This window comes from Cibotium barometz, chromosome 54 (assembly GCF_041138505.1).
Source record: "Cibotium barometz isolate CiBa-2024 chromosome 54, ASM4113850v1, whole genome shotgun sequence".
Taxonomy (NCBI): domain Eukaryota; kingdom Viridiplantae; phylum Streptophyta; class Polypodiopsida; order Cyatheales; family Cibotiaceae; genus Cibotium; species Cibotium barometz.
In genome coordinates this window covers 36,405,851-36,424,006 of record NC_141099.1, presented here as the reverse complement: position 1 = coordinate 36,424,006, position 18,156 = coordinate 36,405,851, and the positions used below count along the sequence as shown (strand labels likewise).

Genomic DNA, 18,156 nt, shown 5'->3' with positions numbered 1-18,156 from the left:
CCCTATGGGACTCCTACTGACCCAAACCCCTAGAGGGTTGAATGGCTAGAACAATGAGCATGAGTGCCTATTTATAGGCCTTGGATCCTTTGGAGAGCTGGTCGACCAGCAGCCTTGGCATAAATACAAAAACGCAAGCCCCTTTATCAGCCGCCTTGTCTTTCTTGATGTGCTCCAGCTCCTTGGCTCTATGGAATCAGCCGACAGCCCTCTGGAACCAGCCAACAGCATCCTCCTCCATGATCCCCATGCCCTGCTCCAAGTCCACCACAGATTCCGCACCTGAGGCAGATTCTTTGAACGAACCTTCTTCTTCTTTTTCTGGGGCTCTGTGCGGGGCTCTGAGCGAGATCTCAAAAATTCAGCAAATCTCTCGCTTTGAGTGAGCTGCATAAAAGTATCCATAACACTAGCCAAGCGAACTTTGAACCGAGCATCATCATCCTCTTTACCATGCACATCTTCTGACTGTGTTACATCCTCATAAGGCTCGACATCTGCAGCCTGTTCTCCTGCAAAAATATCCTCAGATACATCTCTCTCAGGAGAAGTCTCTTGCTCTTCTTCATCATGATAGAAGTACTCATCCTCTGTATCAGACATGATTGCTGAATTTTCAGCGATGGCTTTCTTCAAAGCAACCACGAGCTCACCCCCTTTAGAAAGTTGATGATTGGCCCCGGGGACGGAACCTTGAAACCGGCCTCTGATAGAAAACCAGAGTGCGGTAGGAGCAATCACCCGTCCACTTGTAGTCTAGATGAAAAACAAAACACAGATTGGAGCTAGAGTGCCCAAATCTGAAAACACAGCGACACCTGTTGGCCCCAAAGCTTGGCGCCCCTTGCGGTATTTCTTTATTCAATTAAAATAATATGAATGGCTGAGTACAACACAAAGACCAGCCAAGAGTTTACACCTGTAAGTCCAATCTGACGGCCCACAAATCCTTCTCAGCACAGAGGATCTATGCACACAGATCTGTGTCTTCAAGCAACACACTGTGCCTCCCTCTGATCAGCCAAGATCACAAAGCAGGCCAGCCATGGGCATACATCTGGCATAACTCAAGTGCTTGATACATCTTCTCAGCTCAAACATACATGTGCTGTCCAATCTCTGTTTCAATCCCTTGTCAATCTGCCATACCCCTCCTCTCACAAGGGGGCCAGATAACACATATCTGCAAGAGACATCAAGCAGTAGAAAGAGAGATAGATGAACAGAAACAGAGCTTACCAAGTTCAGCTCGTGAAACAACACTGGAGGAAGCAACAGCACCAATCTGTGCTTGCAGGCACTTGAATCCACAACCCTGCTTCACACGTGTGCTTGCACTTGCCTGTATCCTCCTCCTGATGCTCACTCCTATGCTGTCCTTGAAAATACAGATCTGAAAATCAGCACTGTACCCGTCTGTACCGCCTCGGGATACGTGCCAGGCGTTGTACTTGCACAAACAGCCGGCTGTCCACTCTTGTACCTGCCTGAATCAGAGTAAACAGTCTGTCCAGCACCTGTTTGCACCACCTGCAGCAGCCTGCAGCAACTGTACTTGCTGTACCTGGCTGTCCGTACACTGTACGGCAGCCGTACAGTGTTGTACTGGCTGTTGTACCTGCTGGTACTGTCTGTCCAGACCCTGTGCGCAGAGAATCCAGCAGAGAGAAGAAGACCCGCCGCCTGTACCAGAGAGAGAAAGAGAGTGCTTACACAAATCTGGCCATACAGTGCTGTACGGCTGATCTACACTCAGAAAATCAGCAGCAGCACACAGCAAAACAGCAGCCGCCTCCCTTCTCCTGTGCTTTTCCACGTTAGAATACATGCGCATGAAGGAACTCCCACTTTTGCTACACGATTCCCCAAAAAGGGAAGAGAGAGAGAGAAGAGAGAGAAAACTCCTCCCCAAATTAATCCCTAGGGCCCCAAACTTTAATAAGTTCCTAGGGCCACTAAGGCCTAGGGGCAAACTCCAATAAACATTAAAACTTAATGTTTCTAGTTCCCCCCTTCACACCTAGGGATGTCCACACATCTTAAACTCTGTCCGGGCACCCCCCATGTGAATCATAAAATATTCTGACTCTGCAACCACCATGCCCACACTTGTACTGCTCCATTTTCACAGGGCCATGACAGAACACGCAGCGAACGTGCGCTTGTGTACAGCATGGAAGCAGGGGCGTAGGGCGAAACACGCAGTGAGTGGAAGTGCGCCTGTGTACAGCACGGAAGTAGGGGCGCAGGGCGGAACACGCAGTGAGTGGAAGTGCGCCTGTGTACAGCGCGAGCAAGTCAGCACAACAGCATTGCCAGCAGGGGTGCGCAGTGTAAGCAGGGCAGCGGCGAACAGCGCGAGAAAGAAAGAAAGAAAGAAAGATTTTATTAACGTCTTCCAAAAGACCGAACTCGGCCTATGAGACAAATCGGAGTACCTGTATGGGGTATCCTCTCTCATCGGAGAGAGCGAGGGAGAGCACCAGCGCGCAGCGCGAGCAACGAAGGAGCAAAGGCGTCACGCCATGGACACCAGTGCGCGTGCGAGAGAGAAAGAAAGAAAGAAAGATATATTAACGTCTACGAGAGACCAAAGTCGGCCTATGAGACAAAAAATAATACAACTGTGTTCTTCCGGTCATCGGAAGAAAAGAAACAAAAGAAAAAGTGTGCATGTTTCTGGATACAACTGTGAATCATCATGGATCGGTGGAGCCCATATACAAACAATATAAGGGGGGTGGGGATGTGGATGGAGTGCTAAGGCAAGATGCATCTCTATATGCTGAAGGGGTAGTATAAGCATGCTATGTAGATCTATGTCTAACTCCATCCAGTGCCATAAGAGGGATATAAGATATCATACATCGCCGATGCTGAGGCTGTGAATGGCATGAACATGTACCCTGAGTCTGAATGAAAGCGAGCTAGCCTCTTCTGTGTCTCCATCTGTTGTGTCATTCGGGTAGCTGCTATCTCTCGGTGACGGAGTCGGGGTGCTCTATGTCCAGTCTGTCTAGGTCTTCAAAAGGCCATAATGACCTATGAGACCAAAAAGTTACATCATGGTGGATCTGATACAATGTCTGGATTAAAAACCAGAAAATGAAAAATAAAGATGATACTACTGGCACCTAGAAAATGAAACTGGAACTGGAAGGTAAACAGAAACCCTTATAGGGTGTGAATATAGTGGGGGGGGGGGGGGGGGGGGGGGGTACGCTATGGAGGTGAGTGGAGTACAGTGAGGGGATACAATATCATGTGGGACGGGGGGTACACTATGGAGGTGCCTCCATCTCATAATATGTGCCGCATCGGACGCTGGCGGATCTCCCCAATATCCTCTGTGGCCAGCACCCTGACTAGGTGTCCCGCATGTCTCGCAAGAATAATCCGAATCCGCCGCTGCAACCTCCGTCTATGCTGGGATGCCCTCCTCCGTAGTCGTTGGCGTCTGGACCACCCAAGCTCAATCGCACGATCAATTAGTGTACCGCTGGTGTGGGCGGTATCCATGTCCTGCTGCTGCTGTGGTCCATCTGGCGCAGTGATGGCTGGACTAAAGAAGTCTGTAATGTGCCTCTGAGTTTGGCTCTCTGTGCGCCTAAGCAGGCTATCTCTATATCTTCGCAACTCAAGCAAGAACAATCCCAAACACCTCTGGTCCTGGTACCCCATGACTCTGGAAAGTGGTCCAAAACCCTCTCTGAATAAACAGTGGAAACGACCACCTATCTCATAGTATGCAGAACAATGGCATATATAATGCAGCTCTGTCTCTGGCTCCCCATGGCATACTCGACATATCTTGGCCTCAGCTGGTATACCTCTATATCGGCCAATCTCAATCTCAAGCTGGTGTGAGGATGTGCGAATCTGACCAATAGCACATCGTACTGCATAAGACAAGTGTACATCCATGTAACTGGGTCTGATCACAAAACCATCTGCTGTGAGCTGAAGAAAATGCTCTCTGTAGAAAGCCATCTTCATGCCCAGCTCCTCAGTCGGCTGTATCCATGTCCTCCTAATGTCCAGCTGAACTAAATCCTGACGGATGAGTCTGGTAATCTTTGTCCGTGTGAGAGTGAGAGAGGGTGCCTCCAGAGAATACTGGAAGGGAGGCAATCTGTCCATGCTAAAACCATGTGCCTGGAACCAAGATGTCATTTGTTCATACCAACAAGCCGTGTCTCCCTGTAAAGCTAACTGTCGGGAGGACTCAAGGGCGAGGCGTGCATATCTGTCTTGGGGGAGATCCCACAAGCCATGTATGTAGGAGACTGATCTCGTAAGAGCCTCAATCACCAGAGGGGCAGCCGCCAGCTCTGCTCGAATAATCTCATGAGGTACCAAGGCCTTTGGCTCTAATAATCCTAGCAATCATAGATACCAAAGGCCTCTCCATACCTCTCCACCCGCCTGCGCTGTGATGGCCCACTGAAGGTCCCCATATCTGCACTCCATAAAGCATAGCTGATGTCACTAGAGTGTCAAAAAGCCAAAGTTTCGTTCGAGGTTCCTGAAATTGAACCTGCGAACACATCCTCTCCAAACCACCGAGGGCTGCATGTGCTCTAGTCAATCTAGTCTCTGCTGCTTTCCTCATCAAAAACACTGGCCCACTGAATACTACCCAAGATATGTATATGCATCTGTATACTCCACAATCTCCTGCCCATATGTAAATGTGGGAGCTGATCGCCTAACCCACTGTGGCGTGGTTAACGTCTTCAAAAGACCCAAAGGGTCTATGAGACCACAATGATGGGTACATAGTGTCCATGAAATCTCATCATGGATGAAATAAGAAAAAGCAATAGTAAACTAAAACTGAAAACTGAAAGCTAAGATCTCAGAGTGTGAGATTATACAAGATGAAAAATCTAGATCCTACTATGCTAGGTATAGAGTACAATAATGTTGGAATGGATTCTTGCCCTCCGCTCCTCACTCTGCCATGTGGCAGTCTATTATCCCACATAGTGGGTTGGGGTCAAATTAAACCCTCTATATAGGGCAAAATAGCCCTTGGTCTCCCCTCATCCCCCACCTTTATTGGTGGTCTCAGGGGTTGTTTGGGTAGGGGGGACCCGGGCGGTTGATGGCCATCTTTTGCATGCTGTGCCTCCATTCGCTTGGTGCTCGGATGCCGCATGTTGCGCCTCTGTTTGCTTGGTGCTCCGTGCTCCGCGTTCTTTCATAAGTGATGGGATATGGGAGAGCTGAATAAAAACAGTAAGTCAACCCTGTATGCCAGGCAAGGGCCCATCCAGGATGTCCATCATGGGTGATGCAAGAAGGCTAGAGATGCTTATAAATCTGCTGAGAGGACGAGGTTGCTCAATGGCAGGCACGATCTCCTGAATCCGGGGCTGATGAGTTGGGGGTGGTCGGGGTCTTACGGGACAAGGGCATCCAGCTCTCTTGAGGGTGCATGCCTGATCTGATGTGACTCCCATGGGCTTGCTGCGAGGGGGCACTGTGGTATAGGCTCCCGTATCCATTGTGATGGGCTCTGGCGCCTCCCAATCCCTCTAGGTTAGAAAAAAATGGTCATGGTTAGTGGAGAGGAGGGAAGTTGAGGATGAGGAACTTGGAGTAGTGACTCCTTGTGTCGGCTGGGCTTCAGTAGGAAGAGTCCAAGGCACCTTTGATCTGGGTACTCCATGATCTTGGATAAGGGTCCAAAGCCCTCTCTGAATAGACATTGTAATCTCCCTACGATCTCATAGTAGAGTGGGCATTGGCAAACATAGTGCTCTGACTCAACCCCCGTCCGACAAAGTCTACATGTCTTGTCCTCTCTGGGTATCCGCCAAGCTCTGCCAGTCTCTATCCAGTCTATGGGATGATACCCTAAGTTGGCCAATGGCTATCCTCATAGCATGGGACATGAAGGCATCGAGATAACTTGGTATGTGTATGAAACCAGCTGCCAGAATCTTAGGAAATGATCTCTATAGTATTGCATCTTGGTAGGCAATGGGACTACCGGTGTGATCCATGTGTTGTGTGTGTATAGCCCGAGTAGATTTTATTGGATCACTTTGTCCTGTCCTCATGTGTAAACCTAATGTATGGGGAATCTGGATCATATTGAAATAGAGGGAGCCGGTCCATTTGTTATCCATGTGCATGAAACCAGGTGAGTACTATGGCATACCAAGATGAATGCTCTCCTCTGGCCGTTATCTGCTGTGATGACTGTTAGATGGTTTGCTACGTATCTTTCGTGATAGCACCATGATTTTTGTACGCTCCATGCACTGCCAATCTCTCGGGGATAAATCTGGTGCCTAGAAGGGAGGTGCATACATAAGTGCCGGGGTGACTAGGGTGTCAAAAAGCCAACCCTTCGTCCGCGGCTCGTGAAAATGCGCTTGGAAACATTGCCTCTCCAATAAGGCTAGAGCTGCATATCCTCTAGTGAGTCTATTCTCTGTTGCTTGTCTCATTGAGAAGCGTGGACTAGTGAAGCTAGCTCCGAGATAGACATATGAGTGCACCACCTAAACCCTGCAGGCTGCTACCCATGTAAGTGATCTCTGTACAGCCTAAAACTGGGTAGGAGGTGTGGAATCCCATAACCTTGGTTTTCCCAAGGTTGATTGAGAGCTTCGTTTGTGTGCAAAATTTTGTAAAGTATCCATGTGCTTCTGTAGCATCGCCTCAGAATTTGCAATGAGTATAATATCATCGGCATATAAAAGGGTGGAAGCAAGAATACCTCCTGGAAAAGCTCCTCCGCCTCGAGTTCTGTCAGTGAGATCTCATCCATGTAAAGTCCAAAGAGGGTTAGAGATAGTGGGCAATGGGCATCCTTGTTTCACTCCGATGGTGCTAGAGACCTCCTTAGACAGTCCTCTTGAGCATCTCATCTTGCCAAAAACTGACCCATATAAGGCAATGACAACGTAGATCATGTCAGACGAGACCCCGAGATGTTGCAAGGGTTGTAGGAGACAGGCTTGATGCACTATATCGCTCGAGGCATTATATTAAAAGCATTGTGGAAGTCCACAATGCAATAGTGTAGTCGGCGGCCATCTGCCTTGGCCTGCTTGATGATAGCCCCAAATACATGTTTAGTTGTTGCTGTTGTCAATCAGCGGTGATGAGACAGTTTGTCTTAGTTTTCATGAAGAAAGCTTAGTGTTCAAAGCTTTGTATCTGTGGCGGGATTGATGAGAATTTGTGATATGGAGTTTGATTTGAGTTGTTTTGATTGTCTTTGTTGAGATAGAGTCATTGTGAAGGTATGTTTGATTTTCTGAGAGTTAGAGTTGTCTCATAATCGAAGTAGTCATCTTCTGTTGAGGAAATACAGTCAGATTGGGTCAGAAGAGTGTCAGCTATAGGCAGTTGTGTGTTTAGGGGGTCAGCTGATGAGGTAAAGGGTTGTTTTGATCTTTTCGGATACAAAGGATGTTAACTTAAGTTGAATCTGATGGTCAGAAGCCAGACAGAAGTCAGACGGGTTTGTGGGCAAATTAGTCATTCTGGATCAGCTATGAGTTCATGGTGATCAGCTTGATGTCTTTAGAGTTGTAAGAGGACTTAGAGTTGTAAGAGTTGTATCCTTGTGTGGTTTGAGTGTTTAGAGGGTTTAGAGGTGTAAGAGGACTTAGAGCTAAGAAAGTCTACTCTAGTTGAGTCAGCCACCATTACCAATCAGTGTGATCAGTGGTCAGATCAATCTATAGTAAGGCAGTTGTGGGCAGTAGAGAGTCTTTGGAGTCATATCTTCATAAAATTAGGGCAGCCTAAGGGTTAGGAGGATTCGGCGGACATAAAAGAGAAAGTTCTATATCAGGTAGGGCTTTTGAGTCTGTTGCTTCTGTCTTCGAAAGTAGAATCGGTAACAGTCAAGACCATTTGGATTAATGTCGGCAGAAGGTCCGCAGAGCGTAAGGTGATGTTTAGTGTGGCTCTGGGGTTGAGAGATTGATGCTAGCTGAACCAAGAGGACAATAAGAGAACAAGGAGGATGCATATTGGAGTCGGATTCTGCGCCAGTCATTCGAGCCAGTTTATAGGCAACTAGGTTAGACTAGTGTCAGGTAGGGCGTCAGTGGAGGAGAGCCGACATGTTCTAACTAGAGGACACTCTGGAGGTCAGGCAGACGTGTTTTTGTTTGGAATTTGTTGTAGGCATCTGTTCTAAACTACGATCAGAATTTGATCATTTCTGGGCCAGACGTCTGAGGTAGTTTTAGGTCAGTTTTTCTGTTAGTAGGTCAAAAGAGGATCGGCCAAGAGTTTGGTAAACCCTTGGGGTAGTGGCTATAGGGTTAGCTGGGGTGGGAGGATTGTAGAGGATCCTAGTAGACCCATTTTGGACTGGAAACAAAAGCGAATTTTGGAGGTAGTTTTCTATTATTTCCGTATCAGCTGAGGTCAATTCAGATCAGCAAAGGAGTGCTGACAAGTGTTATGGAGTTTAGAAACAAGTTTTTGAAGTGTGTTGTTGTTGACGGATAGTTTTTTGTTGCTTGGGATCATCAGCTAGTGTCTGATTCGGAAGACAGACAATATTTGATTTGTCTACGTCAATTGGGAGAGGTTTAAGTCAGCTAGGGTCAGCCGAGGCATTTAGATTAAAGAACAGAAGTATTGGTGGTTTGATATGACCGAGGAGGCCAATTGGAGGTAACATCCAAGTTCGGTTCAAGGGATAGAGATGTTCATTTGTGTCAGGTGGAGGTCAGAGGTTAGAATCTAAGCTGATTGGTGCTATTATAGCTAGGATCCTAGTGTCCCCAAGTTTTGATCCTCTTACATTTTCTTCTTGTGTGTCTGCTAGTGGGGTTGTAGAGGCCATCACCCAGCCGCCACACACCGTGTATATGAGAGAGCAATCAATGCATGAGCCTGCCCATCTTTAGCATCCCATTTGAGTTTTTGCTGTGTAGAAGGGACAGGTGTCGGCGATGCACTCTCACCGGAGCTAGAATCACTAGTCCCAATGTTGGATCCCAGATTTTCCTTGAGCATAATGTCTTGATGTCTGGACAGGAGGTTTGCTAACTGAGGGACTGAGGATGAGATGGATGCTACCAATGAGGTAGAGGCTGTTTGAGCACGAACATAAAGTATTACTCCTCCTGCTCCCTTGCGGATAGCTCGTCGAGCCTGGAGGTGTAAAATCAATGGGATGTCGAGAATGCTTCTATCCCCATGAATCATAATGAGCTCGGGAAAACCTTTACAGATAGTTAAAGTGTCCTGTCCCCGATCGGGAGTAGGCTAATATTGGTAAAACCAGTGGATTCTTAAGAGCATGTCACACCCGAAAAGAGGCGAGACAATGAAATCTCGTTGGCCTTCTGAACTTTAAAGGCAAACTACTGTGCCTTCTGAGATATGTGGGTGCGGAGATCAGGTGTGAACCTGTCCACATCCAGATCAGCTTGTCAGCCAACTGGAGAGAGATGGCGTCTTCAGAACTGCCCATGTCGAATAGGACTACAAACTGTCGGCCCTTGGCAGAGCCATAAGCTCGGATGAGGCTTTTCTGTGCAACATTGCTCTCACCCTCCTGCTTAGCATCAAATACCACGGATGGCATAGGATGCATAGAAGGTAAAAGTTGAACCGCATTGGTGGTAGGAGGCGGGGCTGAAGGAGTTGGAGATGCTGTGGCAACTATGGCAGAAGGTGCTTTGGCAGCTTGTTCCGCTTGCCATTTGTGGCAATCCTTCTTACCATGCCCTATGATATGACAGAAAAAACATTTGTTTTCTGATTGGTATTTCTTTTGCTCCGCTAGAGGGAGATAACCTCCCGTAATGCTTGCCTTTCCTTTTCATTGGGGGTCTCTTAGGCTTAGATTCTTTATCTTTCTTACGTCCTGAACTGGAGCTATTACTGCTGTCCTTCTTACCATCTTTAGAAGATGCATTACCTTTCCTTGGCTGTGCAGCAGATTGCTATTGTTGGGGTTTGGTACTGGACTGGGATGACTGCTTGGGCTTGCCTCTGTTCATCTTCATTTCCTCATTTTGAGTGAGAGTCAAAGCCCGGTTATATGTACTGGGTTCAAAGTTGCGAACTGCGAACCGGATGTTGGGATCCAATCCACGAATGAATTGCTCCATCTTGGCCTGCGCTGATTGCCCTAATTGTTGTGCTAAAGTGATAACCTTTCCGGAAAACTGAAGCACTGGAGACCTGTTCTGTCTGAGTCCATAGAACTCATCTGCCAGACCGGTCTTATACTGGGGCAGGAGGAATGTGCTAAAGTGATAACCTTTCCGGAAAACTGAAGCACTGGAGACCCATTCTGTCTGAGTCCATTATCGGTCATATACTAGGGCGGGAGAAATCTGGTCTTTAGGTCATGAACAAATGTATCCCAGCTAAAAGCTGTGACACCTATGGTCTGGTCCGCATGAAGATTAGACCAATGCTGCCACCAAGTGATTGCCTCACCTGTAAGGTGGGGAGCCGCTACGTGGACTCTATCCTGAGGGTCTGTGATCCTAGCTAATGGAAAATGAGCAGTAAATTGATGAATAAACTAATTAATTGCTAAATGATCACACTTACTAAAACTTGGTTGACTTCGAATGACGGTAGTCGATGCTGCGGACTGCTGGCTGGTGGCACCTGAGGCTAGGGAAGTTGAAGAGAGGTGCTGGTATCTAAGATGCATTGCCTTCTTTTCCCTTTGGTGCTTGAGTAACATACGTTCTCGATTGAGCTCTCGTTGGTGCTCCCGATTGGCGAGTTCAGCCTGACGCCGGTCTTCTTTGATCTTGCGTTGGGCTTCCTCATAGTCCCGTCTATCTGCTTTTTCTTGTTGTTTTCTTGCTTCTGCTTTTGCTTTTTCTTCTCTCCGTCTGGCTTTGTCTTCTCTTCTTTGTTGTTCCATCTAAAAGAAGAGGGAGATGTAGTCAGGGGTTGGTGGAGGCGGAGGAGGACGTTCTGATGTTGCCTCCAAGAGTTGGTCCCTTGCTTGGGCACTTGTGGGAACCGGGCTCCTAAATCGGCCCCAAATCACCTTCAATCATGGCTGTCCAAACACCACCCATAAAAGTTGTCCACCACTACTAGAAGGTGCGGCGCAATCATTTAACATCTCTTGCTAGCCCTGATTCTTTGACCTCCTATTTCAACACTCACCCGTGTTCTTTTTCACCACGACCTTGATTCGGTTGATGATGCCCATCAACCTCGCCAGATTGCCAACCTTGTCCTCCCTTCACCTCACTTCTCAACTCTCAGTGGTCATTCGTGACTCTGCACATGCCAGTTTTCCTTATACCCCTTGCTCCACGACCAAACCCCCTCTCAGTTTAGAACCTCGTAGTGGATGGTATGCCAATGGGTGCAAGCCTCATGAGGAACGTCTGTTGCTCTGGTAGACTCATTTCGTAGAAGGTGTCACTATACTCTCAATTGGTCCCAATGGCGATCAGTGTGGCATGTGAGAGAGAGAGAGAGAGAGAGAGAGAGAGAGAGAGAGAGAGAGAGAGAGAGAGAGAGAGAGAGAGAGAGAAATGAAAATGAAATGAAATGTTATATTAACGTCTTCAAAAGGCCATAATGACCTATGAGACCAAAAGTTACATCATGGTGGATCTGATACAATGTCTGGATAAAAAAACCCAGAAAATGAAAAATAAAGATGATACTACAGGCACCTAGAAAATGAAACTGGAAATGGAAGGTAAACAGAAACCCTTATAGGGTGTGAATATAGTGAGGGGGGGGGGGGGTAGGCTATGGAGGTGAGTGGAATATAGTGAGGGGATACAATATCATGTGGGACGGAGGGGTACACTATGGAGGTGCCTCCATCCCACATGATATTGAAAAAGTATTGAACTAAAAAGAGAGAGAGAGGGGATCGCAACAAAATGAAAAAGTATTGAACTAAAAAGCTGAATCTGGGTGTGCAATAAGTACAATGAGTGGGGGAGGGGATGGAGCTCTACTACTAGGAGAATGCAAAGCTATATGCATGGAGTATACAATCATGATATGCAACCTAGCTAGCTCCATCCTGTACCATACTGGGGGTATAAAATGGTATACATCAATGAAGGGAATGTCCACAGCTCCTTGAAGAACATGCCTGGGTCTGCTCTTAAGCAACCAGTCGCTCCGCACCCTCTCTGTGACGCTGTATCTCTAGAATGAATCTCCCCAGTATGCGCTAGTCTGTTGCCTCAAAGATTTGGCGTAGGGAATGTGGCTCTCTGAATAAAATGGGATATCTCTTTCTGATGGCTGTATATGCTCTGCATTTGCATACATAATGCTCCTCACTCTCCACCTCCTCTCTGCACAATCTGCATACCCTCTCCTCTCGGGGATCCGTGCTGCTCTGCCAGTCTTGATCTCCAATCGATGTGATGAGACTCTAAGCTGACCAATAGCTACTCGGGAGCCGTGTGGTAAAAGCTGTCCATGTATCTCGGCCTCTCTATAAATCCATCATCAGTGATACTCATGAAGTGATCTCTGTAGTATAGCATCTTCGGTGGAAGAGGCTGTGGAGGCGATATCCATGTCTCTCGTGTATAGAGCTGCCATAGGTCTTGTCTTAATACTCTGTTCCTCTCACTATGAGAGAGATGGATATGTGGTGCATCCCTGTCATACTGGAATGGTGGTAGATGATCCATGTCTAGGCCATGCTGTGAGAACCAATGTGTGACCTGTGCATACCATGATCCTCTGTCTCCTGCCTCAGCTAGTTGTCTAGATGCCTCAAAAGCTCTGTATGACAATCTGTCCTGTGGCATCTCTCTGAATCTGTCTAGCAAGTATATAGTCTGGAATATGGCCTCTACCATCATATGAGGCGCAGCAAACTCTGCTTGGATAATGAAATGAAATGATATATTAACGTCTTCAAAAGGCCAAATTAACCTATGAGACCAAAAAGGTTACAACAATTGGTGGATCTGATACAATGTCTGTGTAAGAAAAGCTAAAACAACTAAACAACTAATTGAAACTGAAACAACAACTATGAGGAAAAGTAAGGTACTAGGAGCTCCTAATGGATAACATTTGGGAAGGAAAACACCAGCAACAAAGGTAAGCATCATATACATCACTATCCAAAGATGTCTCTCATCGGTCGATGGGGGATATCCTCAATGTCCTCCATGGTGAGTACTCTGACATGGACGTCTCCCATGCCGTGCTAGTATGATCCTGATCCTCTGTTGTAGTCTCCGCCGGTGTAGAGAGAGAGAGAGAGATTTTATTAACGTCTTCCAAAAGACCGAACTCAGCCTATGAGACAAATCAGTGTACCTGTGTGGGGTATCCTCTGTCATCCCAACAAAATGAAAAAGTACTGAACTAAAAAGCTGAATCTGGGTGTGCAATAAGTACAATGAGTGGGGGAGGGGATGGAGCTCTACTACTAGGAGAATGCAAAGCTATATGCATGGAGTATACAATCATGATATGCAACCTAGCTAGCTCCATCCTGTACCATACTTGGGGTATAAAATGGTATACATCAATGAAGGGGGTGTCCACAGCTCCTTGAAGAACATGCATGGGTCTGCTCTGAAGCGAGCCAGTCGCTCCGCACCCTTTCTGTGAAACTGAGCTCTGATCTCTGTCATCTCTCTCTGGTATAGGCGTGGTGTCCGAAAGCCAGGTGTCCTCTGTCTCCTGCGGGCTGCTCTGAGTGTCTCTGTTCTCTGGAGAGTAATTCCCTGCTGTGTAGGGGCTGGGAGTGGGGTGGATCTCTGAAAAAATGTAGTAATCTGTGTTTGTCGTCCCCCCTCTGGAGCTGTCTAAGCCTGTAATGATGTCTCTCTGAGAGAGAGAGAGAGAGAGAGAGAGAGAGAGAGAGAGAGGCCAAAGTTTTTGTTTTCAGGTTGTTGCGAAGGAGATATCAGACAAGTATGGCCGGCTGGACTTGTACATCAACACTGTAGGAGTTCTTCATATTCCAGATGTGATGACACCTGGTACACTTCTACACATAGTTGTGAAGTTAGCTTTTCTGATTTGTAGCTGTGTGCAAAGTATGTTGATTGCATTTATGCTATTTGATAGTAGTGAACCTTAGGACCCCTATGTTTCAAACCGTTTGGAGAAAATTCAGAGACATGTGGTGCCTGTTGTATTGAAATGCAGAAAGCTGTTTTTTGAATGCACACTAAATGTAAATTGTGACATTGAGTTGAATCCTTGGATGATGTAGATCACGCGAGCTTAGTTAAGGTTGTGTGTTTGGACATGCTCTTCACAATACGTTATTTACTATTCACAGATAACACATACAATGTGAGCGCTCTAATATATAGTATGGATGTCACATACGGTAGAGGGAAGTCAATACATTTTCATTTGATTTGTAATCTTTCAGTCGTTTCTTCACTTCCACTCTCATTTAATAAAGCAAAACAGGATTGAGAAGAAGCAATTAGAGCTTGATTGGCATTCAATAATGTTGTTATCATATTAGACTGCCCATTGTCACTCTCGAAGAGTGTATTTTCAGCCAAGGTTGTACCTATGTACTTATTAAGTTGGCTCAATGTGCTTTGTAAGGTATTTTACGGTGCTCTGGAAGTGTCAAGCAGTTGATTAGGACTCTTGTGTGTGCTGTATGTGGGATTCGGTCGCACTCTTTTCTATGTTTGAAAACGCTAGCACATAGGCACAAGTGGTCTAGAGGTTGTTACTGCTAGTTCTCATTTTCATATAGAGAATTAGTGTCCTAAGGACACAGGGAAGCCTGTAAAAGGCAAGAGGAAAAGAGCACAAGAACAAGCTAAGAAGAATGCGAGACACAAGCGACATACAGATGTCCAGGTTTTGGATACTCCTCGATAGTTTTGCGACCAATTCTGCGGCATGCAGAAGACTTGGAGTAGAATCATCAAGTTGATTAGAACACATTTTCAGCATTCAAACTTGATGATTTAAATATGCACAAATGAAAGAGAGAGAGTTGGAAGAGAGTACACCATATTGGGTCTCAAATAGCCCTCTGAAGGCCCCCCCACTGTGAAGGTGTATTTTCTTGTATTGTTGAGTGTGTATGGGACTGAATGGGGGCTGCAAATCAGCACCAAGATAGTGACATTAGACGCTGACACACTGCAGAGCACCTGAGAAGGGTGCTATCCTGGACACCTTCATGCTGTATTGCGGGGCAGCACTTTTGCTTGTGCTAATTATCGTGGAGACCACCTACTGGCTGTGTATCATTCCACAGCAGGTTGCCTTGTTTGCTGACGCTCTTATCCTTGCGTTCCTTGCCTTGTGCGCTGCCTTCGACATGTGCACAAGCAAGGGCTGAAGCTCTGCCAAGTACCAAATGTCTAGGCAGGTCCCTTGTGAAGGCAGCCCCATTGCAAGATGAGAGTGGGTGCCCAAGTGTCCTGATGGCAAGCGGAAGTGGGGGTTCTAGACAATGGGATGCCTCTCTCTCCTCTTGGATGAGGGGAAATTTGTGGATAAGGGTGGGGCAGAGAAGCTGCCAAGTGTGGAAGAGACTCGCTCTGCAAAGCGATCCTCGGAACCCGTTCCGTAATCTCGGAGGGGAGCCTCTAAGAAGATCCATCTAACCCCTGGTGTCCAAGGGCCTTCTTTGGTGGGAAGGTGAGAGGAGATGCGGCTGATTAAAAAATCCTTCCAAGGCTCATCCCCTGGCTGAAGTCCTTGCACAATCAGCTTGCCAAATAGAGCTCCGCTAACCCGTAAACCACACGATTTGTGGTAGTTGATCCTTGCCATGAATTGAGGCAAAACTCCTCAATCACTGCTATGAAGCATTGGAGGTTTTCCTCTGATCCAATAAGATAGCCAGCAATATCATCTGCAAATTCTGCATCCAAAATCTCCTTCAAAGTGCGAATGGGCAGCTGCAAGTTGCAACCCCTAGAGATTTGTATCAATAGCCCTGAGAAAAGAGCTCATGCCCTTGGCCACGAACAGAAAGAGGAAGGCGGCAAGCGGACGACCTTGTCTCACTAAGCGAGATATGACAGAACGCTCTTCACAGCTGCCCGAGGTAAGGACTTGGCTGTGGCCACTTGAGTAGAGCGAAGCTACTCCCCGTATCCAGGAAGGCTCAAGCATGTTGAAGTCCCCTTCCATACACCAAAGTGTCTGCCACGGGAGCTCGTGCCGAGGGTGAAGTGAGGTGAGTCTCTCCGATGCTGACACCAGAATCGATTATCAATGGCACCGAGCTATGGCTCATTGAGATGCCAGCTCCGTCCTGATTCCCCAGGGGTCCAATCGCCGGGGACCAGGCGGTATGGCTCCTGTTGGGCAGAATCTTCATAGCGGCAGGTGCGCCTTGTTGTGAGGTGGTACTTCTGGATCATAAGAATGTCAAGGTCTCCCACGACTAGTGCTCGCTGGAGCTCCTCTCAAATCGTCTGGGTGCCTCGGATGTGCCATGAGGTGATCCTCATGGCTGAAAGCTTAGAAGAAACTCCATCGGCCGCTGCAGCTATGGGGCTGGTTTCGAGGCGAAGTAGTGGCTGTCCACCTGAGGCTTGAGCCGCTGCAAGTATCCTGTGATGATGGAGGCTAGATGATGCCGCTGCGCTATAGGGCCTGTTCTTGGGCTTGATGTGGCAGGATCTTGGGGCGATGAAGGTGCCGGCGAGTACCCTTCTCAGTGATGGAACTGAGATGGACGCAGATGAAAAGGTGGAGGCTCTTTCTGTTCGGCGTGAGACGCTGTAGGCTGTAGCTCCCTCCAGGCCATAGGCCACGCTGTTCCAACGATATCACCTATCTGCAGCAGATGGAGTCTACCCCCATTTCCGCAGTCCAGACGGACCTGCACTGCACACCTAAGGGGAAAGAGAAAACAGCAACTCTGACCTCCGAGGAAGAGGGGAAGCGATGTAGCACCACGTAGACACACACCGGTGTCTGGATATCCTCGAACTGAGTTGTTGTGTCCACATGGAGTTGCCTCTTGACTGGGTAGTCCATCTTGTAAGGAGGTGGGGTACTGAGTGATTGACGATGAGAAAACCTAAGTCTCCACTGGGTCTGAGAAGCTCTCGAAGGAGCACTAGTGGGTGGAGGTCTGCTGCTGAGCTGAAGGGGAAGGAGGGGGAGTCGCCTGCAAGGATGATGTTGAGGCCCTTGACTCCTGGCTAGAGAATCTCTCAGAGGTAGGGAGGGTGGCGGGAGGGGCTGGGCAGGAGAGGGATCTGGGGGCGAGGGTGAAAAAGCCTGGGAGACCTCCATGATGACCTCTGTGTTCGCTGGGGGATTTACCTGAGAGGAGGATTTTTTTTTGGGGGAGGGGCGGGGGGGGGTGTGTTTTCCGTCAAAGAGGGTGAGGGGGGAATGGGGTCCCCACTGGCCGTAGTGGGATGTTGAGGGGTGGGGTGTCTGCTGACAAGGATAGTAATGGTTTGCCGTGGGAAACATCACCTTGGGAACTGGCCCCTACTCGCCCTCAGGGGAGCAATCATGAGGCGGAGGCTACTAGTGGGGCCCATGTGGAGCCTAGGGTACTGAGGCATGGTCAGGAGATGTCTGTGCGTGCTCGCGCCGGCGTCTATGTTTGTGATGGCGCTGGATTAGGTGCTCACAATGGAATAGCTCTGGATGCTCAATTGGGTCATCCTCTATTGGCTGGCATGGTGGAGGGGGGCGAGGCTGTCATCAGTGAGGCTCTACACCAGGAGCTGCAAATGCCTGTGGGGGTGGGTACTGGCCTACTGCGCCTTGGTGGCATGGGCAAGTGCGTGCAATGTGCCCGATCTGTCTGCAGATAAAGCACTGGTGTGGGAGGGCGGAGTACTCCACCCGCTGAGTGAAAACAGGGTAGTCCTTGCGATGAGGGATAACAATCTTCTGAGGAAGAGACTCCCTCAGAAGATAACAATCTTCTGATGAAGACACTCCCTCAGAAGATAACTATCTTCTGTGGGAGGCCGGAGTACTCCACCTGCTGAATGAAAACAGAGTTGCGAGGAATACCAATCTTCTGAAGGAGAGACTCTGAGCAGACCACAATGATGCGGAGCGTTGGAATGCCCATGGCTCGAGCAACTGCCGAAACCATTGTCCGGGTCATCTCCGTTGTCCCAGAGTTCTGTCTATTTTCTGACTGGTACTTCCTTTGCTCCTCTGGAGGAAGATAACCTCCAGTAATGCACAATAAGATTGTCAAGGATCAGGATTGACGAC

The 18,156-nt window shown here is 47.9% G+C and overlaps 1 protein-coding gene across 1 annotated transcript in view; it reads left to right on the top strand.

Annotated features, from left to right (window-relative positions):
- The window catches only part of LOC147608099 (uncharacterized), a 112,881-nt gene that overhangs the window by 26,715 nt on the left and 68,010 nt on the right, over positions 1-18,156 (top strand). The window contains exon 3 of the mRNA XM_086789640.1: positions 13,856-13,949. Coding sequence (XP_086645766.1) covers positions 13,856-13,949 — 94 coding nt within the window. The remainder of the gene's footprint in view (positions 1-13,855; positions 13,950-18,156) is intronic.